Source organism: Microtus pennsylvanicus, chromosome 18 (assembly GCF_037038515.1).
Source record: "Microtus pennsylvanicus isolate mMicPen1 chromosome 18, mMicPen1.hap1, whole genome shotgun sequence".
Taxonomy (NCBI): domain Eukaryota; kingdom Metazoa; phylum Chordata; class Mammalia; order Rodentia; family Cricetidae; genus Microtus; species Microtus pennsylvanicus.
In genome coordinates this window covers 43086310-43109699 of record NC_134596.1, presented here as the reverse complement: position 1 = coordinate 43109699, position 23390 = coordinate 43086310, and the positions used below count along the sequence as shown (strand labels likewise).

The following is a 23390-nucleotide window of genomic DNA, read 5'->3' as shown; positions in this document are numbered from 1 at the left end:
CATAGTTCAGATTAACAGGTGTATCTTAAAAATCCAGAGTTCCCAATTCCCTTTGTCTTCTAAAATGTGCAAACCTTCTAACCTAAAGCAATAGCCTTTTGCTATGACACCAAGATGTAAATCTGTTCCAGTTCTCTTACAGATACCTACAGGTTTCTGGAAAAAGTTCTACTGCTGTATCAAAAATCAGGTCTGGTAATAATAATAATAATAAAAACCCCAAACAAACAACTAACAGTCTTCCAGAGCCTGTTTTTTTTTTAATTTTTAGATTTATTTGTTATGTATACAACATTCCTTCCGTGCTGGGCGGTGGTGGCACACGCCTTTAATCCCAGCAATCGGGAGGCAGAGGCAGGCAAATCTCTGTGAGTTCGAGACCAGCCTGGTCTACAATAGCTAGTTCCAGGACAGGCTCCAAAACCACAGAGAAACCCTGACTCAAAAAACCAAAAAAAAAAAAAAAAAAAACCAAAAAACAAAAAAACAAACAAAAAAAAAACCAAAAAACAACATTCCTTCCATGTATGCCAGCAGGCCAGAAGAGGGCACCAGATCGCATTATACATGGCTGTGAGCCACCATGTGGTTGCTGGGAATTGAACTCAGGACCTCTGGAGGAGCAGTCAGTGCTCTTAACCTCTGAGCCATTTCTCCAGCCCTCCAGAGCCTGTTTGAACCCCACCCATTTTCACGCATATTTTACAGGTCACTCTGGCCATCTGGGCCAAGACCAACTTACAAAGCGCTCTCCAGAAAACGCCAACACCTGCACCAGCTCCTGGGACTTCACCACTGGTACCAACTCTCCTGGATCAAGGACACCTAACAACTAAAATCTGGTTTTATCTGCTAGTGTGTCCCAATTGTACACCCGAGCCTCACCTGTACAACTAGGGCACTTCTCTGTCCCATTCTTTCTGGCAGTTAATGACTTCCCATGGCTAGCCCTATTCATAGGGCCAATGATAACAAATGCCTCCTGCCTTCTCATCTCCCTCAACCAACAGTTGCCTGAGGTCTCCCGGATGACAGTAAATGGGAAGCCGCTCCAGCCACGCCTCTCATGAGCCCACCAACTCCCCCCTTGCCAATGTCACTCCATGCTCACAGGAAGTGGCCAGACCTGAGTCGGGTCCCTATATCCAAGAGTCTGGGATGTTTGGGTGAAAGCGTCACCCCAGCCCCTGGCATCCATTTCAAGCCCCCTCCCCTGGGAAAGCCCACCAAGCCTCCCCAGGGAGGGTCAGGACTACTCCCACCGGGTTTTTAGGCTGTCCCCCAAAATATGAACATGTGGTCTCCCCTTCTCTCTCTTCCCCTCACCATGCTTTCCTGGTGCCACCCAGGAGCGCTCCATCAAACATGGGCATCTTTTATTCGGTCTAATTTGGTCTGATTGGAATTATTTGTGTTGGCAGAGAGGCTCGTCTAAGAAATATTCCTAACAAAAACAAAAGCTGGCCAGGTGGTGGTGGCAGCGCACGCATTCAATCCTAGCACTAGGGAGGCAGAGGCAGGTGGATCGCAGTGAGTTCGATGCCGGCCTGGTCTACAAGAGCTAGTTCCAGGACAGGCTCCAAAACTACAGAGAAACCCTGTCTTGAATACAAAAACAAAAACAAAAAACCAAACAAAAACAAAAACTGGCTTATTTGAGACAGGTCCTCAGGTAGGTAACTCAGGCTGTCCTTGAACTTGGGATTCTTCCACCACCACCTCCTGCCTGTGCTGACATGCAGGCTTCTAGTGAAGCTCAGGTGGGGTGGGAGAGTTTCTTTACCATCACTGAGTACTTGTGGTTGCCACTAGCATCAACCCGCCCAGGTGTAGATTTTTATCAATTTCCAGACCATAACTCTCAAGCGATTATTTTGTAACTCCTCGACTCTTCCCCCCTTTTTTAAAAAAAAAATGTAATTATTTATTTATTTATTCATTCATTCATTTATTATGTATACAATATTCTGTCTGTATGCCTGAAGGCCAGAAGAGGGCGCCAGACCTCTTTACAGATGGTTGTGAGCCACCATGTGGTTGCTGGGAATTGAACTCAGGACCTTTGGAAGAGCAGGCAATGCTCTTAATCACTGAGCCATCTCTCCGCCCCCCCCCCACTCTTCCCTTATCAGTGCTTCAAAACTCCTTTCAGGAAAAAAGTAAACTTGAAATTCTAAGAAAAAAAAAACCTATCCAGGCTCCAATACTTCCCAAGCTCACTAACAAGAATGAATCCCCGCAGTGCTGTGGTGCAGCAGACTGGTCCAGCTGCTGCTGGGGGAGCACACTAATCATCCCCGCGGGAAGAGTGGCAGGAACTGGAGAGTTCGAAGCAAGCCTGGCTTACAAGAGACCCTGTCTTGGAACCAAAACAGAACAAGTCACACACAGAACTCAGGAGGTTGAGTGCTCCCCTAGATGCAAAAGCTAGGAACCATGAGGCTAAGTTACCTGCTGCCAACACCAAAGTACCACACACAACTCCACTCTGAGCCGCACAGGAGATGCTCAGAGCCTGGGCCTCCAGGCTGGGAGGGATTCAGGGAGTGGCTCTAAGGAGCCCCGTTCTCCCGCTTGGGCACCCGTCAGCCCAGGCTCTGGCCAGCCCTCGGGTGCCCCTAAACCCCGCCCTACTGTGCCCCCAACTCACCCCGCGTCCCGCTCCGAGGAGTCCGCCATTTTCCCGCCTTCCAATCAAAGAGCCTCTTCTCGGGGCTCCGCTCTCTAGGAGGCAGGCAGGACAGTGGGGCACTGGGGCCTGTCAGCAAGTGAAGCCAAGGAGCCCGCTTTTTTGGGAGCGCGCTCTGAGGGGGCAGGGCTCTGTAGCGCCCCGCCTCTCACAGCTCGAGGGAGCCAGAAAACAGGACCACACCAACAGCAGGGGCGTGGCTCTAGTGGGCGTGGCCCAGAGCACCCCTCCTCCCTGGAGCAGGGCGGCCAAGGTTCAGGTGAGTCCTTTCAGTGGTTCTCCTGATGGGAGGACAGAGCCGGGGTTGGTGCTGGTGTCCCAGGGCGCAAGGGTGTGACGCGGCCTGGGGGTCGCGGAGTGACTGATGGGAGCAAAAATGGCGGGCTTACGGGGCTCGAGGGCGCCTTTGAGCGGTGGCTGTGGAGAGGACTTGGCTGAAGTGGACACTGAGGAGGGGGTCTCAGGAAATCCAGGAGGCCAGGAAGGCGGAGCTGAGGGCCCGAGCTGGGGAAAGAGGCATCTAAAGCGCGGTCCTAGCTCTCGGGTGTCGCCGAGGTGTGCCAGGCGCTCAGAGAATGGGACAAGTTCTGCGGCTGCCCTCTAATGGGAGTGGAGCCTGCAAAAGATGGGCCTGGAAAGCCATGCAAGAACAGCTCCTCAGAGAGCCTGAGGTGGGGTGAGGAGGAAAGGGCTCCAGCGGCCCGGGAGATGACGGGGTGCAGCCTCTGGAGGCTCGCCCCCGCCTTCCCCTTCTTGATTCATCATCTTCTTCCTGACTTCACACCCCGACAGCTGGGTGATCTGCAGGGGAGAGTCCCAGCGTCCTCTGGGTCTGTCTGTCTCTGCCTTGGAACGTGCATCACTTTCCGCTCCAGAAAGGACTAGCCAGGTTCTAGGGGAGCTAGGGAGAAGTGCTAATGCTCCAAATGGCCAGGAGCCGGGTAGGGTGGAAGCCACCCTCTCACGAGAGTTGCATCCATGGACTTAAATGGGTAAAGCCCGACATACAGGAAATGTGTCCCCCGCAGGGGTTGTGAGATCAGCACCAGGGAAGCACAGCTGCCAGCAAACCCTCCGTTCTTTTTCCGGGGTCTCCTAGCCCTAGGGCTTCTGAGGGGAGGCCTATCTGCCTCTTTGGCTTGGATGCAGCCCCTCATGTTACAGCTCCTTTATTCCCTGAGTATTGTCTGGTCTTAGACTCCAGAACCTTAAGATGTCCAGGAATGACTGGAGGTGGCATTGGCAACTGAAAAGTTGTCAAAGGCCCATCTGCTCCTACAAGGGCCTGGAACTGCCTACTTTTGGATGGCATGACTTTCTTCTTTCCCCTCCCCTATTGCTAGGATTCCCTATCTGCTGTGTGCTTGCAGAAGAAAACCAGGTTTAGAGTTCCATTTGGTACACAAATCTGAATATAAAGAAAGTCTTAGAGACATGACTACCCTATTCACTTCTGGAATGGTCTGTAAGAAAGCTCTCATCTTAGCCTGTCCTAGGGCACACTGCTCAGTCATGCCTCTTGCAGTGTCAAAGACTGCTTGGGTCTGGAGACCCCAGGGAGGACCTGAATCTTCCTATGCCAAGGCCATGTGGTTTCCACTGTGCACTCAGAGCATGTGACTGCGTGGGGGTCTCCTGGAAGAAGTGCCCTGTGTCTGGTGTCCTCCTCTGCAAAGTAACCGGATTGGTCTGTGTCAGCTTTTTCCATGAGCTGACCCCACTCACTAACTTTCGTGTTTCTGGTACATACCCTTTGGTTTTATGCAGCCCCGACTTTCTTCTGTCTCCTGCATTGCAATCCTGGGCATGGAACTTAGAGCCTTACACGTTCATGCTGGGTAAGTGTTCCACCATGGAGCCATACCCCTAGCCAGGTATCCAGTGTGCTTCTTGCACAAAGCACAAAGCTGTGGCTTTGACCTCCTGGTTGGGTAAAACCCTCTCTCAAGTCCAGCTGATGACCGTGTGGGTCAGTTGGGGACTCAGGACTCCTGGCTTGACACCCTTCCTGACAAGACCATGAAATAGTGGCGTCTCTTCCCTCATCTCTGGAGGCATGTGCTGGATGGGTCCAAAGTCTGCCAGAGCAAGAGCCGGTTGTGCCAAGTGCTTGGCTGCCTCCTGAGAGCAGAGCTGAGACCTCCTTGTGCCTCAGGGACAACTACTGTCCCTTTTCATAGAAAAAATGATATTCCCATTGGGCAGGTGCACAGAGTGACAGGTGGCATGTGTTATCAAAGGGGCAGAACTGGAGATCGAGGTTTAGGATGAGGGGAGTTCATTATATATCCTCCGAAGAGGTGGCTGATCCCAGCCACACCTGGGAAGTCATGTTAGTGATGAACCGCAATTACTGGAGCAGAGACCCAGTTGCAATGGGGTCTGTGCTGTTTGGCACACTTGCTGGCCCCTACTTTTGTTTGTCCCAGCTGTCTATTCCATTCAGCCACCAGGAGAGGGTCTTTGTTCTCTCAAAGTAGTGCTAGCTTTGGAGCTGGAACCCTAGACTCTGTAGAACCAGGGAGCATGGCTGACAGGCTAGGTTCATGCTCCAGCTCTCGGCACATTCAAGGCCCAGGCATCTCCAGCACCACAAGAGAACAAAAAGCCAACAAGTCCTTGATCCTCAACCCTCTACAACAGCCCTTAATTCAGATGTGGCTGTCAGACTGTTGTGATATTTGGTGTGGGTTCATTCTTTGGCCGCAGGGCCAGCTTGTCTACCCTGTGATGCTGTAGCATCCTTGGCTCACATTATCATGAGGGTCGTGACCAGAGATGATGACAGGTTGTGTCATGTGGAGTGAGCCACATGGAATGCACTCAAGGTGAAAATAGATGCTGTGTGTGAAATTATGGCTACAGCCCCTCCTGGCCTCAGTGCTTCTCCCAGGCATTTGCAGGAGTTGGGGGAGAGGTGGGGAGACCTTGGATACTAATTCTGCTAGCTTCTGGGTGGGAGGAGAAATACCCTGGAGGAACCAAGGCAGGTGGGCCCCATGAGGCAGCCTGACAGGCACAGCAGGACCATTGTCTCTCTTGCCATTGTATCACCACTGACCTGAGTTTCTGGAGACTCTGTCCTCATCTGGGAACAAACTGTCACTTTTCTTGCAAGATTAGCTATACCAGACTCCAGCATGAAAGGTTGTCTGATCGCCATGCCTCTGATAAACGGCATTATCTCCTCCACGGCCCAGGCCGCCAAGGTCCTCATCCTTTCCCACACTGTTGAAGTTCTTTTGGGGTTTGTGTCTTTGTTCCTTGCTGTCCCCTCTCTTTCTGCCTGTTCCTTTTGACTCCTCTCACCAATGACCGTGACATAACTGCTTTCTTCAGTGGGAGAAGGTCGCCTAATCTGGAGCTCCTCCAGCTAATGACCCTCTCTCAGATGTGCACCCCTCCCCATGTCCCACCTGCCAGGAATTTGTGTCTTTGAGGTCCCCAACCCAGCTGTGCCAGGCAGCCCCTGCCCGGCCCATCATTCAGCCAGACCCAGGCATGGCCTCCTCACAGAGCAAGACAGGCCATTCTCTTCTGCCCTCGTGGTTCCCTGAGGGACAGAACAAAGGGTCTTGTCTCTGCGCTGCTATCCACTTTGGCTGGGAAAATCCTCCACTATTAGGCACGTTGGAAAAATGCAGCTGATGAGCTCGGGATCTGCTCATTTCCTAGTCAGGGACCCCTGAGAAGTGATTCAGGGGTTCAGCCTGGAGGATTGTGCTGTGATGAATAAGCTGGCAGAGTTGACTCATGTAGATCCTGGCTCTGCAGGGTGTCATAAGCACATGTGTGGACGTGTGAGGTGAAGTCAAGCTAGAGCCAATTCTGGCAGTCTTGCGTCTGCCACAGACTAGATGGACAACCCACAGGCCGTCATGAGGTTCTGAAGGCCAGGAGTCCAAGACCACATACAGACATGGCCACCTCCTCTGGGGTTCATGGTAATCTACCCCAGGCTCATGGGTGGCCCCATCTTCCCCCTTTGTCTCCTGTCATCTTTCTTTGAGCTTGTCTCTGTGTCTTAACTAGGAGGACACTAACCACACAGATGAAAGTCCATGTTAGGGATCTCGCTTCATTTTAATCGTCATTGTAAAGAACCTTGTTTCCTGATGGAGTTGTCTTTAAAGTCAGAGGTGGGGATCTTGGAGTAGCCTTACGTGTAGTCCCAGCAGATATGCTGAGACAGGGAGGAAGATCCTGAGTTGAGACCAACCTGGGCTGTAGAGCTACAGTTTCAAAGACCAAAAAGTAAAAGTTAGCATCCTGGGCTTTAAGAATTGAGCTCATGAGCAAAGGGTGAGGGCGTCTTGGCCCTTAATGCTAGATCAGTGACAAACTTGGTTTTCAGCCAGTAGAGGGCTTTGGGGAGACAGATCATCCCCCGACACTCCCCCCCCCCCCCCGCAATGTGTTCATCCAGTTCCTTCTCTGTTGAATAAACACTTGCACACGCCTTTAATCCCAGCACTAGGGAGGCAGAGGCAGGCGGATCTCTGGGAGTTCGAGGCCAGCCTGGTCTATGAGAGCTAGTTCTGAGACAGGCACCAAAAGCTACAGAGAAACCTTGTCTCAAAAAACCAAAAAAAAAAAAACCACTTTAAGGAATGAGTAAGTTGGTTGACCACGTCAACTCTGGAAAGCTCCTGGGAAGGGAGTTCTCTGGATTCTACCCTCTTATGTTCACAGTAAATCGAGAGAGGCTGGGATTCTGTCTGGAAGGAGCTGGTGATCTTTGGGGACTTTTGCGGAGAGGGATTGCCCAAATTGGCCTTGAATTCCCAGTCCTTCTACCTAAGCCTCTCAAGTGCAGGATGACAGGTTTTGAACCACCACACCTAGCCTTTTAGATATTCAAGACAGGGTTTCTCTGCAGCTTTAGAACCTGTCCTGGAACTAGCTCTTGTAGACCAGACAGGCCTCCAACACACAGAGATCTGCCTGCCTCTGCCTCCCGAGGGCTGATATTAAAGGTGTGCACCACCACAATCTGGCTTACACCTGGCTGGCTTTCTTTTGTGGTTTGCAAGGGGCTGTGAGTGTTGGGTAAGGGACCAGGTGAAATTTACAAAGAGCATGAAGTGGGATGCCCTATTCATATCATTTCTGTGTCACGGAGAACAACATCCCAAAGCTACTCCATCGTGGATCAGCTACTGCCTGAGACAATTGGTTTGAAGAAGCTTCTGGAAGGGTTTCAGAATCTTTCAGTGAGAATGGAGGGTTGATTGGGAGCCAGGCTTGGAGTGGGCCCTTGGGGACAGTGAGGGGAACAGAGACTGTTTTGTCTGTGTAGTCAGGAGTTCACACCATGGCGGGAGCTGTGAAAGTGTCCAGGGGCAGAAAACTTGTTTCTAGAGCCACGGGGAAGCCTAGAGATATGGCTCAGTGGTTAAAATTGCTTGCTGCTTTTCCAGAGGACCAGAAATATGTTCCCAGCAAGCCACTGTGGGCAGCTCACAGTCACCTGTAACTCCAGCCCTAGGTGACTCTGATGCCGTCTCCTGCCCTCTGCAAATGCTGCAAACACAGTATAAGCACAGAAATACATAAATTAAAATAAATAAGCTGTTATGGAGACCAGGAAGCCAGACCTTGGAGGTAAAAATGCTGCTTCCAGAGCAGTAAGGCCACAGCTGTGCATCAATATCAGCACCCAGACCTGGGTTCTTCCTACCGCCCTTCCCAGAGTCAGAGCCACCTTCATTTGTTCTTGAACGAGTAAATGTGCCGAGAGCTGGAGCATGAACCTAGCCCGTCCCTAACCCTAACTCTAACCATAAACCTAAACCTAACCCTAACCTCCATTTGTTCTAGAATGAGTGAATGTGCCGAGAGCTGGAGGATGAACCTAGCCTGTCCCTAACCCTAAGTCTAACCATAAACCTAAACCTTGTTCTAGAATGAGTGAATGTGCCGAGAGCTGGAGGATGAACCTAGCCTGTCCCTAACCCTAACCATAACTCTAACCATAAACCTAAACCTAACGCTAACCCTAACCCTAACTCTAACCCTACCCCTAACCCTAACGCTAACCCTAACCCTACTCCTAACCCTAATGCTAACCCTAACCCTACCCCTAACCCTACAGCTAACCCTAAACCCTAACCCTAACTCTAACCCTAACCCTAACTCTAACCCTAACCCTACACCTAACCCTAACCCTACAGCTAACCCTAACCCCTGACTCTAACACAACCCTAACCCTAACCCTACCCCTAACCCTACCCCTAACCCTAACACTAACCCTAACCCTAAACCTAACCCTACCACCAACCCTAACCCTAACGCTAATCCTAACGCTAACCCCTAACCCTAACCCAACCCTAACCCTAAACCTAATCCCTAACCCTAACGAAACCCTAACCCTAACTCTAACCCTACCACTAAACCTAAACCAAATCCCTAACCCTAACCGTACCCCTAACCCTAACCATTACCCCTTAAACTAACCCAACCCTAACCCTAACCCTAACCCTAATGCTAACCCTAATCCTTACCCCTAACCCTAACCCAACCCTACCCCTAACCCTGAACCTAACCCCTAACCCTAACCGAACCCTAACCCTAACCCTAACCTTAACCCTAACCCTAACCAAACCCTAACCCTAACCCTAAACCTAACCCTAACTCTAACCCTAAACCTAACCCTAACTCTAACCCTAACCTTAACCCTAACCCGACCCTAACCCTACCCTTAACCCTAACCTTAACACTAACCCTAACTCTAAACCTACCCCTAACCCTAACCCTAACCCCTAACCCTAACCCAACCCTAACTCTAACCCTACCCCTAACCTAACCCCTAACCCTAACCGAACCCTAACCCTAACCTTAACCCTAACCCTAACCAAACCCTAAACCAACCCTAACCCTAACTCTAACCCTACACCTAACCCAACCCTAAGCCTACCCATAACCGTAAACCTAACCCTAACCTTACCCCTAACCCAAACCCTAACCCTAACCCTACCCCTAACCCTAACTCTAACGCTAACCCTAACCAAACCCTAAGGCTAACTCTAATCCTACCCGTAACCCTAACCCTACCCTTAACTCTAACCCTAACCCTAACCCTAAACCCTAACCCTAAACCCTAACCCTAACCACTAACCCTACCCTAACCCTAAACCCTAACCCTAAACCCTAACTCTAACCCCTAATTCTAACCCTAATACTAATAAGAACCCTAATCAGAACCCTAATCAGAAACCTAACCCTAACTAGCAACCTAACTCTCAACAGAACCTTAACTAGAACCCTAACCAGAACGCTAACCAGAACCCTAACACTAACTAGAAACCTAACTCTCAACAGGACCCTAACTAGAACCCTATTCAGAAACCTAACCAGAAACCTAACCTCAACCCTAACTAGAAACCTAACTTTTAACAGAACCCTAACTAGAACCCTAAGCAGAACCTTAACCCTAACCTAACCAGAACCTGAAACTTAAACCTAGCCAGAATCCTAACCCTAACCAGAACTCTAGTCAAAACCCCAGTCAGAACCCCAACCAACAAACCCTAAAGCCAAACCATAACGCTAACCTGAACATGAATACGGATGCTAACCCAAACTATGACCCGAAGCTTAACACTAAACCCTAACCCATAAACGCTAATCATACTTCTTAATCCAAACCCTAACGTGAACTCTTAACCGAACCGTAAACCATAACCCAAACTGGAACATAATCACTACACCTTAACAGCAATGCCAACCCAAACACATGCAGAAACCGTAACCGCCTAATCATAACCAGAACACCTAACCCTAACACTAGCCACTAAACCCAACACTGACACCCAACCCATAAACACCAACAGTAATCCTAACCCTCTAACCATAAACCTTACACTAAACACCTAACAACGAACGCCAACACCAATCGAATCCAGACCCTAACACTCACCCAAAACTGCGCCAAGAACCTGGAAATGTAACTTGAACACTAAACAAATAATCACCCAAAATCAATACCCCCAAACCAGGACCAGAACCGTAAATAGAAACCATGATCAAAAACATAACCCGAACCCCAACGCAAAACTAAACGATAACCCAAACAACTAACCCAAAGACAATCATTAATACTAAACCCTAACCTGGAACCTAACACAAACCCATAACTCCATTACAAACCCAAGCTGTACATGTACCCTCGACCCCACTTCAAAAACCTGAAACTGATAACCTAACAAGACTCATAACCAAAAAGCAATAAAAAGAACATGAACATGAGCCAAAAACAGAAGCCACACCAAAACCTAACACAAACCCAAATGCTGATTCGAAACCAAAAACAAACCCGTAAATCAATGCATGAACAAAAAACAAAGCACACAACCATATCTTAAACAAATCACAAACCCTAAATCTAAAACATACCATAAACCCAAGCAAAGCACAAGAACAAAACACTGTCCAGAACCCTAACCCTTAACCCAAATCTGAGCCAGAACTGGAACTCATAACTCTAACCCCTTAACCCTAAAACCTAAACCCAACTGTAACCCAATTACAAACCAGCACAACCACCATCCTAACCCCCTAGGCACTACCCATAAACCTAAATCCTGGCCCTAGCTCTAAGCCTTATCCACAAACCCAAGCCATAAATCTTATCCTAACCAAGGACCAAGAACAGAGTGTCCAGGTAGCTGGCAGGACAAGCAAACATCTCGGATAGACATACTGGGTAAAATCCCCAAGCCGCATCCAAATTGGTTTTGCGTCCATAGCTAGATAACAAGAGATAGTTGCCTACATGCAGTCTACCCTAATACTCACCCCGCCCACTGAACCCTGGAAGCTGCTAACCCCATCCAATCCAAAAACTTACCTGTTTGCGCTCCAATGTGCTGGAACTCTGAAAGAAATGGGTTACAATACAGAAAAAACAAACAAGTACATGAACAGCAACACAGCACAACGCCACACTCTCTGGAACATCGATAGTCAAACAAATATTCTGGGTCATCCTCAACCTGCCTCAGGTCAGAAGATCAAGAGAGCAAGTCCACAAACAAGCTGTGACTGCACAGAGTATACCAAAGGAGCAATAAAGTAAAAAGGAAGAAAATAGCAGGAGAAATGAGACCCCCCCAAACCACAGATCAGACCAAGAACACTTCCCAAAGACTCAGACAGCTACTGTAACAATTTGAACAGGATGCAAAGACACTGCCAAGGTAAAATGAAAAGAAGAAGTTGGTCGACTATAATGCGATAATTTATACAACATCCTAAGAGGTCACACTGTAACATCAGAATCAAGTGATCACAGACCAGGCAGATTTCAAAATAAAGGGAAAAGGATTATAATTACATAAGAAGATAACTTTATTGAGATGATAAAGACATAAAGTGAAATGAAAATCTAACTAAAAAATGAAGAAAAAAAGCAACAGCTAAAATATGAAAAAAATTAAAAATCACACAAAAAAAACAAGATAATGAAGGGGGAAAAAAACCAGACTGCTGATGAAAATGGTTCAAGACCAAAGACTGAAATATAAGCCATAAAGAAAACAATAGAAACCCCAGATATGAAAATCCAGGAAAAAATGAACAGAAACTACAGAGGGAAGTACAACAAACAGAATAAAAGAGATGGAAGAGAGAATCTCAGGTTTGAAGAATGCTAGATCAGGTAATGAAATAAAAACATGAAACCTAACAAATTTTTAACAAAACATACATAAAATCTGGAAAACAGAAAACAAAACCTAAGAAAGTGAGGGATAGAAGGTACAGAAAATAAGATCAAGAAAATTACAAAAGGAAACTTTCAAAACTTAAAGAATATATCTTACCTTAAGAAAGAGATATAAGAAGCATAAAGAACAACAAATAAAGTAGATTAAAAAGATCCCCTAGTCATACCACAAAACATCAAACACAAAAGCATACAGAATAAAGAATATCAGGACGTGCAAAAGAAAAAGGCCAAGTAACACATTTAGGTAAACCTATCAGAATTACTCCCAACTTCTCAATGGAAACCATGAAAGCAAAAAGAGCTGGGATAAATGTGCAGCAGGCAATATAAGACCGTGAATACAAAACAGACTACTAAAACCTCCAAAGCTTCCTTTCACCATTGGTTAAAAACAAGATATCACCTGACCAAAAAAAAAAAACTTAAAAATACGTATCAAAATTCCCAGCCTTACTAAAAGGAAAACACCAACGCAAGAATGAAAACTTCATACACAAATTCTCAAGCAAAAAAAACTCACATCAGCAAAACTCTAACCACTCCCACTGAAAAATAACAGAAATTATCATCTATTAGTCATTAATGTCTCTTACTATACATGTACTCAAACCACACAGTCTAAGAGAATAGATAGTAAAACAAAAATCAACAATCTATTGTATACAGGAAAAATACCTCAACATCAAAGACAGACAGCACCTCAGAATAAAGGGTATGGAAAAGGACCCAAGAAACAATCAGGAGTGGCTACCATAATATCTAACATTAGATTTCTAACTAAAGTAAGTCAGAACAGTTGGAGAAGGACACTATATACTAATAACAAGTTCAATCTATCAAAATGAAGCCTCAATCCTTGTCATACAAGTGCACTCACAAATGTAAAAGAAACATTAGAACTCAGATCGCTCATATAACCTTACACACTACTGGTAGAGAATCTCAGCATTCCCCTCTAGATAATAGTCAGGTCAACCAAACAAAAATTTATAAGCGAAATAGGAGAACTAAGAGATGTAATTAATGAATTTTGCCAAACAGACATCTATAGAATAACCCACACTAACAAGAAAGAATATACCATCTCTGTACCTCATGAAAACTTTCATAAAGCTGACCACACACTGTGTAACACCGCAAACATTCACACAAACCAAAAAAAAATGGAGTAATACACTATTCCCTATCAAATCACCACGATTTAAAGTTAGAATTTGACAACGACAGTACTCTCATAAATCCCACAAAAAAAAAAACAGACAGTGAACAAACTACTGAACCACCCAAGAGTCAACGTAAAATAAAATAAAGACTTCCCAAAATTCAACAAATAGGGAAGAACATTGTACCAAAACCTGTGGAACACTATGAAACAGTGCTAATAGGAAACTTCCCAGCTCAAACAGAAAGCTCACACTAGTGAATTAACAACACATGTGAATGGTCTAGAAAAGAAAAAGCAGACATGACCAGAAGGAGCAGAAAATAATCAAATTGAGTGCTGAAATAAATTAAGTAGAAACAAATAAAAAATACACCAGATCAATGAGACAAAAAGCAGGTTATTTTATATAATAAAGATAGACAAACCCCTATGCAAACTATTAAAGACGAGAGAGAACATCCGAAGTAACACAATCAGAAATGAAAAGGGATAAATGACAACAGACACTAAGGAAATCCACAGAATCCTTAGATCATACTACAGAAACCTGTACTGCACAAAATTGTAAAACATAAATGAAATGGACAATTTTCTGGCTGGGTACCATTTACATCAATTAAATAAAGCCTAGGTGAACAATTTAAATATGTATATACTCTTAAAGGAAAAAGAAGCTCCCATAAAAAGCAAACAAAATATCCCAGGGCAAATGGTCTTAATGAAGAATTCAATTAGAACTTCCATACTCCTGTAAGTGCTGCACATAATATAAACAGAAGGAACATTGCCAGAACTCTTTTTATGACTATGCAGTAAGATTGTCGTGAAAACAAAAAGACTCAACCGAGGAAGAGAATAAAAAACTAATCTCAATATTGAACATGAATGCAAAAATACTCTATCCCATCCTAGCTTGCCACCAAGGACTCCTATCCATCCTAACCGTCATGGGGTCTGGTGAAATCTCTTGCATATATGGTTAAGGATTATTATACAGCAGTACAGAATACCTGTTATGGCTGAACATCATTTTCTGGCCCTGAGCACTCTGCTATCTGTCTCTTCAGATTGGGGATCAGATGTAAGTTAATGGGCTTATGTCCCTAACCCACCAATGTTTCAGCCTGTGTTTTGGGTAGATACCGATGTGTTAGTGTATACCACTCCCAGTATCCTTACTCCTCCTTGGAATAATTTAACTTATCTGAATAATTTTGATGGGACTCCACATAATTTTACTTATATGGATAAAAGGGAGCCAATAGTATTTGGAAATGGTGCTTGGTTTGCAATGGGATTTCAGCAGTGGTCACAACCTGGTATTGAAACTGGAAAATCTGGCAATCATCCTCGAAGACTGAGCACAGTGCATTACTAAGACCTTGGATAATAATACTGAAAATCAGGAATTTGGATATCCCCTATATCCAAATTTTAAATATTATAGGTTAAAATATAAGCCATTTATTTGGAAAATTTCATTCAGAAAATTTGCAAAATAATTCAAAATAAATGGATCAATTGTCATATATATGGTGACTTTAATAACACTTGTTCTGAAAGGAATATTACCACCTCTGATTTGCTTAATGGCACAGTAATGAATCGAGCCAGTAATAAACCAGTAAATGAAAGCTGTTGTCTGCCTGAGGAGATGCAAGAATCAGTGATGATCTTATTGCCTTATTATGAGTGAAAGCTGCAATGCAGATGCATAATTGGCAAATAGTAGCTACCATTAAACCTGTTCAGGTTTTAAATGGGTCATTAGTTGAAACACCAGTACCCGCTTCTATGTATACTTTCCTTATTTATAAGTAATAATGTTACTGCTTCAGTGCCGCTACCATATGTATTTTTTTGAAAGAATCAATTGTCCTACTGGAATTAGTTTTAATGATTAGCAATTGTAGTCATGCATTAATTCCTCTATTCAGTTTAATCATCATCACTTATGATACTAGAGAAACATACACAAATTTAGCTGCCTGTAAACTAAGGTCATGCTTGGGATCAAAATTTTCTAGATCATATTTTTGTTGACTTCTTCACTAAGATATTGAAAAGAACAAAGTTCATGTTAGGTTTAGTAAGAGCTGTAATTCCTGACCTTGTTGCTGTTATTGATACTGCTAATGTGGCTGGTATCGCTTTACATACATCCTTGCAGACAAAAAAATTGTAGAGCAATGGCATATTCTCATAAACTGGTTTCAGCAGGTTTAAATATATGCTCGACTTTGAACAGACATTGATGTACCAAAGCAAACTGTGGGTTCACTGAGAAAAAAAACTGTATTGTTGCAGGAAGGAACTAATTAAATTACTTTGTGTTTGTTGTGATTGGAATTCAACCACTATTTGCATTAATAATTTGGATTATAAAGATTTTTTACGGGAATGGAATAATATTCCAGCTTATCTCCTGGGAAATGCCTCTGCTCAATATATCAATGATCACTTACATAGGACTTTTGTTAAATCATGACCCTCGAACATTGAACAAATTTTTGATGACAACTTGGCAGGTTTAGATCTTAAGGGATTCTTACAAATCATTATTCATAACTCCAGTGGTATGATTATCGTAATCATGCTAATACTTTTTTATGTTTGATTATGTATCAGTTTTATATTTGACTAAACATAATAATTGCATACTTTATGGTTAAAACACCATTTGAATTCAAATAAAAATAAAAACAATGAAATTGAGGAGACACAGAACTGGCTCAAAGTGCAGGCTCCTCCTGGGGCAGATGACATGAAGCTGGGAAAATATTGTTTTGCAAACCAAAGGAGCAATAAAGTAAAAAGGAAGAAAAAGGGAAGGAAAAATGAGACCCGCAAACCACAGAGCAGACCAAGAACACTTCCCAAAGACTCAGACAGCCACTGTAACAATTTGAACAGGATGCAAAGACACTACCAAGGTAAAATGAAAAGAAGAAGTTGGTCAACTATAATGCAATAATTTATACAACATCCTAAAAGGTCACACTGAAACATTCAGACCAAAGACTGAAATATAAGCCATAAAGAAAACAATAGAAACCCCAGATATGAAAATCCAGGAAAAAATGAACAGAAACTACAGAGGGAAGTACAACAAACAGAATAAAAGAGATGGAAGAGAGAATCTCAGGTTTGAAGAATGCTAGATCAGGTAATGAAATAAAAACATGAAACCTAACAAATTTTTAACAAAACATACATAAATTTTGGGAAAACAGAAAACAAAACCTAAGAAAGTGGGGGATAGAAGGCACAGAAAATATAATCAAGAAAATTACAAAAGGAAACTTTCAAAACTTAAAGAAGAATATATCTTACCTTAAGAAAGAGGTATAAGAAGCATAAAGAACAACAAATAAAGTAGATTAAAAAGGTCCCAACCTTACTAAAAGGAAAACACCAACGCAAGAATGAAAACTTCACACACTAATTCTCAAGCAAAAAAAAAAAAAAATCACATCAGCAAAACTCTAACAACCACTCTCACTGAAAAATAACAGAAATTATCATCTATTAGTCATTAATGTCTCTTACTATCCATGTACTCAATCCACATATAATGACACAGTCTAAGAGAATAGAGATTAATGTACCATTCTCCTTGCTTTTCTTTATCATGGTGCATTGTGGACCATTAGGGTCCGAAGTATTCATCCCCTCATCCTTAGACTTACCAGGGAGGCCTTTTTCCTGTGCGCGCCCAACCTCTCAGTACATTCAGTTTCTGACATACTGTCCTTGACTTCTTCTAGGACGTTTCCACCAGGCAAGAGTCAACGATCCGAAGCAAACATACCAGTGAGGCACTCGATCAATCTCTTTTATGAAGTTTTTCAGCATCTGATGGGCAATTTTTATGTCTTTGTTTTAACACCGACTCTAGTGCTGTGATAACGGACTGCGAGGAGTCCATGATGACAAGCAGGCACCTGCGGCTTATCTACATCCGTCTTACAAGTGCCCCAAAATGAAAGTATCTGCGCGCGGCTCTTTTATCTACAAGAGACTGAAGCGCACAGTAAGGTACTGCCACTTACCGGAGCAAACATACCAGTGAGCCACTCGATGAATCTCTTTTTCGAAGTTTTTCAGCATCTGATGGGCAATTTTTATGTCTTTGTTTTAACACCGAATCTAGTGCTGTGATAACGGACTGTGAGGAGCCCATGATGACAAGCAGGCACCCGCGGCTTATCTACGTCCATCTTACAAGTGCGGCGAAAGCGAAAGTATCCGAAAACGAAAGTATCTGCACGCGGCTCTTTTATCTACAAGAGACTGAAGCGCACAGTAAGGTACTGCCGCTTATCTACGTCGGACTTACCGTACCTAACAGTTATAACAGTGGTCCCAAAATGATGATCAAAAGCACCCCCAGAAGATCACTAAGGCCTCCACGCTACAAAATTAACTTTTAGCTTTTGGTGAGAGAAATTGAAAAATACACCAGGAAATGGAAAGATCTCCCCATGTTCTTAGATAGAGAGAATAAACAAAATAAATATGGCAATCAGCCCAAAAGCAATCTGTAGATTAAATGGAATCCATACCAAAACAACAAATTCTTAATAATCAATAATCAATATCGAAAAACCAATGATGGACAACATAATCCTGTACAGGAAAGTAAGTTCCAGAGGCATGACAATCCATCAACCTCCATTACAGAGATACAGTATTGGAAACAGCTTGGTATTGGCATAAAAACAGACTTGACCACTGGAATCAAATCAAAGACACAGAGAGTAATCCACACAGAAGTTCAGCTGATTTTTGACCAAGAAGCTAAAATTATACAATGAAATAAAGATAGCATCTTCAACAAATGGTGCTGGCATAACTGTATGTCAACATGTAGAGGAATGAAACTAGATAAATATCTATCAACATGTAAAAAACTAATGTCCAAAGGAATCTCCAAAATATATAAAGAGCTCAAGAAATTAGACATCAAAAGATGAAAATGTCTTACCTCCTCTGAGGACTGAATGGATATGGCAGGGAGGCTGCTTGTTTGTTCCGGATGCTCAGAACTAAATAATAAGACAGAAACCATATTACTTGAAATACTCATTGGACAATAGCTTAAGCCTATTTATGGGTAACTCATATCATAAATTAAACCCATCTCCTTTAATCTGTATACTGTCTTCCCTTGTAAAATTCCATCATCTGTCTCCATACTAGCTATATTGCTTCTCTCTGACTCAGCCTTCTTTCTATCAACATTGACTTTCAATTTCCTGACTGGCTCAAACACTATCTGAAACAGATTTGTTATTAAGCAACAGTATTCACAGCACAGACAGATGGGACTCTCATAGCACCTTAAGCTGAAGAGAAAGCTGCTAACATTCTGCTTTCATTCTCTTAATGTTTCTTTACTTTTACTTTTCCATTTCTAGAACCAACATTTTTATATTCTCATTCTTATGATTTATGATTGCCAACAAGTCTGCTGCAAAGTGAGGAAATAAGAACTCCATAATACAAAATTGAAGGGGACTGGGGCATAGGGGACAAAGTAGTGAGGGCAACTGTTGCAGTAGTTTCTTAATCACACTGAGCATGCACCCAAGCAAGCACGCCCTTTTGTCTGCGATGTCCCTGGCCAGCAAGTGGCCTTATCCCATCCAAGCCTTCCACCAAGGACTCCTATCTACCTGCAGGGTGTTGAGGTCCACACCACATCCAGGGTGGAGTGGATAAAAGAGACTCCAGGGCTAAGAGAACTAAGAGAAGGCAGACCAAGAAAAAACCAAAAGCACACAGCTAGCCACAGCAAAGAGCGTACCAAGCATCCAAGACTCTCCTAACAGGATTGGTACAAATGTGCATGCTGTTATGTCAGAATACCTCCAAAAATGTGAAAGACAACATGATTGTATGAGAATCCAGTGAATATACAACAGGAAAATTTGAACACCCTAATCCCGAGGAAGAAGAAATAGACCTTAAAATTAAAATTAGGAAAGAGATAGGGTCCATCAAACAGAATGTGAAAAACAACTGTAAGCAAATGGAAGAGAAGAATAACAACAACTTTGAAGAAATGAAAAATCCAAAGATACCCTAGGAAAGGAAACCAAGAAGAAGCAAATCAAACCGGTAATGGATAGAGTTGAAGAAGCCCTCACCACATCATAAAACACAAATGATACAGTATTAAGAAAGAATATTAAGAGCAGCAAAGGAAAAAGGTCTAATACTAACTTGTGGAAACAAAAATGACTTCTAACTTAAACCAATCAAAAGAGAATAAGATGGAAACTTTAAACTCATAGCAGGTATATTTCAAGGGATGAAGTATGAATACCAAATATAAATTTCAGTAATATAAACGCACCCACATTACTAGAAATAAATTTATGCCTCAAACCACACTAATAGTTGGAGACTGCAGCACTATCTCAACAATGGACAGGTCAACCAGACAGAAACATAACAGAGAAATAAGAGAAATAATCGACATAATTAAATAAATTAAAATATATAACTTCAGCATCTCCAGAAACTTCTAGAAAATTGACCACACACTTGATAACAAAGTAAAGCTAATATGCCACAAAAAAATTTTGCGGAGGCAGGAGGATCTCTGTGAGTTAGAGTCAGCCTTGGTATAGAACAGCTACTTCCAGGACAGGAAACAAAAGCTACAGAAAAACCCTGTCTCAAAAATCAAAAAAAAATTAAGAAAAAGGGGACGGGGCTGTTTAGATGGCTTAGTGGTTAAAAACATTGCCTGATCTTCCAAAGGTCGTGAGTTAAATTCCCAGTAATCACATGGTGGCTGACAACCATCTGTAATGATGTCTGGCACCCTCTTCTGGCCTGGAGACTCACATACAGACAGAATACTGTATACATAGTTAATAAGTAAATAAATATTTCAAAAAATTTTGCAAGCACATGAGCCTTTATCAGATCAACATGGATAAAAGTTAAGAGTATAACAACAATTATAACACCAGAAAGCAGACAAACTCATGGAAACTGAACAGTCAACTACTAAACCACGCCTGGGTCATAGAAGAAATATAAAGAAAGAAATTAAAGTCTTCCCTGAATTCAACGAAAACAAAGACACAACATAACCAAACCGAAAGCAGCACTAAGAGGAAAATTCATCTTACTAAGTGTCCACATTAAAAAAAAAAACAGAGAAAGCTCACATTAGACACCTAAAAGCACAGCTGAGAGCTATAGAAAAAAAAAATTCTTACCCAGTAGTAGAAGGCTGGAAATTATCAAATGGAGGACTCAAACAAACAAAATATAAACACAGAAAACAATCCAAAGAAGTCAATGAAACAAAGAACTGGTTATTTGAGTAAAAACAAGATTCACAAATGGCTATCCAATGTAATAAAAAGTTACAGAAAGAGAACACGCAAATTAACAGGATAAGTAATGAAATGAGGGACATAACAGACACTGAAGATATTCAGAAATAATTATATCTTAACACAAAGGCCTATATGCCAAAGTTGGAGAATGTAAAATAAATGGACTTGTTATTAGATAAATAACATATACCAAATTTCAATAAGACCAAGGGAACAATGTAAATAGATCGTGAAGTGGTGAGGAAATATAAGCAGCCAAAAAAAAAACCCTACATACCAAGAAAAACACAGCACCAATTAGTTTTACTACATAATTTTACCAGAAATTCAAAGAGCTGATACCCAAACTCCTTAACGTGTGTCACATAATAGAAACAGAAGAGTCATTTCAAAGCTTTATATTAAGTAACAGTGGTACCATTACACTGAACGAAAAAATAAAAAGCCACCAAGATAGACAATTAAAGACCAATCTCGCTCATGAACATCGACGAAAAAATTCCCAATAAGATACTGAAAAACCTGATTCAAAAAAATAGGAGGCTTTATCACAGAGATACTGCGCTGGTTCAACACATGGAAATCCATCAATCAAATCTATCATATAAATACACTGAAAGAAAAAGAAACCATATGATCATTTCAGTAGAGAAAAATAACAGTAATTATCAAAAACTAGTCATATCTCTTAATATACATGCGCTAATTTCAAATATAATGACACAGGCTATGAGAATAGGTAAGAAAACAAGAATAAGCCATCTGTTATACACAGGAAACTTACCTCAAACTCAAAAAAAGACAGTACCTCCGAGTAAAAAATATGGAAAAGGACCCAAGAAACAAGCAAGTGTGGCTATCCTAAAATCTAACATTAGATTTCAAAATAAAGGTGTCAGAAGAATTGGAGAATGACACTATATACAATGTCACTATATATATATATATAAAGTTATATCTGTCTAGATGAAGTCTCAATCCTTGTCATTTATACTCATAATACAACTGCACTCACACATGTAAAAGGAACAGTATTAAAACTCAAATTACTCATCAAAACACTAATGGCAGGATATCTCTGTATTCCACAACCGACAATGAACAGGTCAACCAGACAAAAATTTATAAGAGAAATAAGAGATGTAATGAATGAAATGGGCCTAACAGATATCTATAGAATATTCCACCCAAACAAAAAAGAACATACCATCTTCTCAGCACCTCATGAAAACTTCCACAAAACTGACCACACACTGTGTAACCCAGCAAACAAAAAAAAAAAAATGGAGTAATACACTGTGTACTATCAAATCACCACGATTTAAAATTAGAACCTGAAAACAATAGTACTCTCAGAAATCCTACAAAACAAAGGAAATTCAGCAAACCACTGAACCACACATGAGTCAACGTAATATAAATTAAATACTAAAATTCAACAAATATGAAGGATTCCAGCTGCTGGACTGCCATGCAGTGGGAGGGCAAGTGTCCCACGGCCAGGTTAACACAAGGACTCAGGCCCAGGAGGAGGTGAGAACCACAGAGGGCGATGGGAGCCAAGGCTGGGGAAGCCCTGATCCAGCCACTCCTGTCATGTGGCAGTGTGCCCCATCCAGGTTCAGTGTGTTGCTGAAAGCAGGCAGGGAGACAGGTCTGTGCACTGCCCGAGCTAAGTAGACAGGTACCCAGCTCTTCATGGACCATGGGGAGATCTCACTGAAGCCAAGACAGAAAGAGGGAAAGCTGGCCCCAGAGACTCAGAAAACACTCCAGCTCTGCCTTCCCCAGAACCTTCATCACTGCGTCTTAAACTTCAGTCTATAACTGCAGCCCTGGCTAGTAAGCTCTCTGAGCAGGACCATGTAGGACCATGTCATGGATTCCCCAGCCGCCTAGCATGTGTGTGAGCCCTGCCCCCTCCTTGCCAGATCTTTCCTTAAAGTCTGCTCAGCCTGTTTGTGGGGTTTCATCCCAAGTCAGGTATTTATAGTGACCAAATTTCCTCAGTCACAGGAGTGGGGTCACTGTGCCATGGGGCTTCTGCCCTAGAGGTGGTACTGGCAGCTGGTGTAAGCTGAGGAAGACTCTACACCATTTGGAAAGAGGAGCAGTCTTTGCAGCCAAGCCCTCCTCCAAACCGGGGGCCTGAATTCTCCACCTGCCACTGGCAGGCACTGAGTCACTGCTGTGCCTCTTCTAGCACCTAGTCTGGGAGAGAGCTGCTCTGGAGGGATTCAAGGTCCGGGTGCCCACTGTAAACCGCTGATGTGGATGGATCCCTCCCTCCCATGTTCATGTGCACAACCATTACCTCCTCGGGGTTCCAAATCATCTTTATGATCCTCAGGGAGACCCAATACCCATTAGGGTCTCTTGCCTCCCCCAGTCCCCAGCAACTGCTCATCTGTACATTTAGCACTGTGGAGGCTCCCATAGTGGGACCAT

The 23390-nt window shown here is 43.2% G+C and overlaps 1 protein-coding gene across 8 annotated transcripts in view; it reads right to left on the bottom strand.

Moving 5' to 3' along the window:
- Window positions 1–23390, bottom strand: part of LOC142837328 (HAUS augmin-like complex subunit 8) — a 114470-nt gene that overhangs the window by 21874 nt on the left and 69206 nt on the right. For 2 of the 8 annotated variants that reach the window (XM_075952369.1, XM_075952366.1), the window contains exons 2-3: window positions 18569–18629; window positions 11538–11564 (exon numbers count right to left, since the gene is read on the bottom strand). Coding sequence is in view for 3 of the 8 variants with exons in the window: in XM_075952366.1 (XP_075808481.1) it covers window positions 11538–11564; window positions 18569–18629 (88 nt within the window). In the remaining 5 variants the exon portion in view is untranslated. Of the gene's footprint in view, window positions 1–2650; window positions 2714–11537; window positions 11565–18568; window positions 18630–23390 lie in introns of those variants that run through there. The other 6 variants (XM_075952367.1, XM_075952370.1, XM_075952371.1 and 3 more) reach the window with 5 other exon arrangements.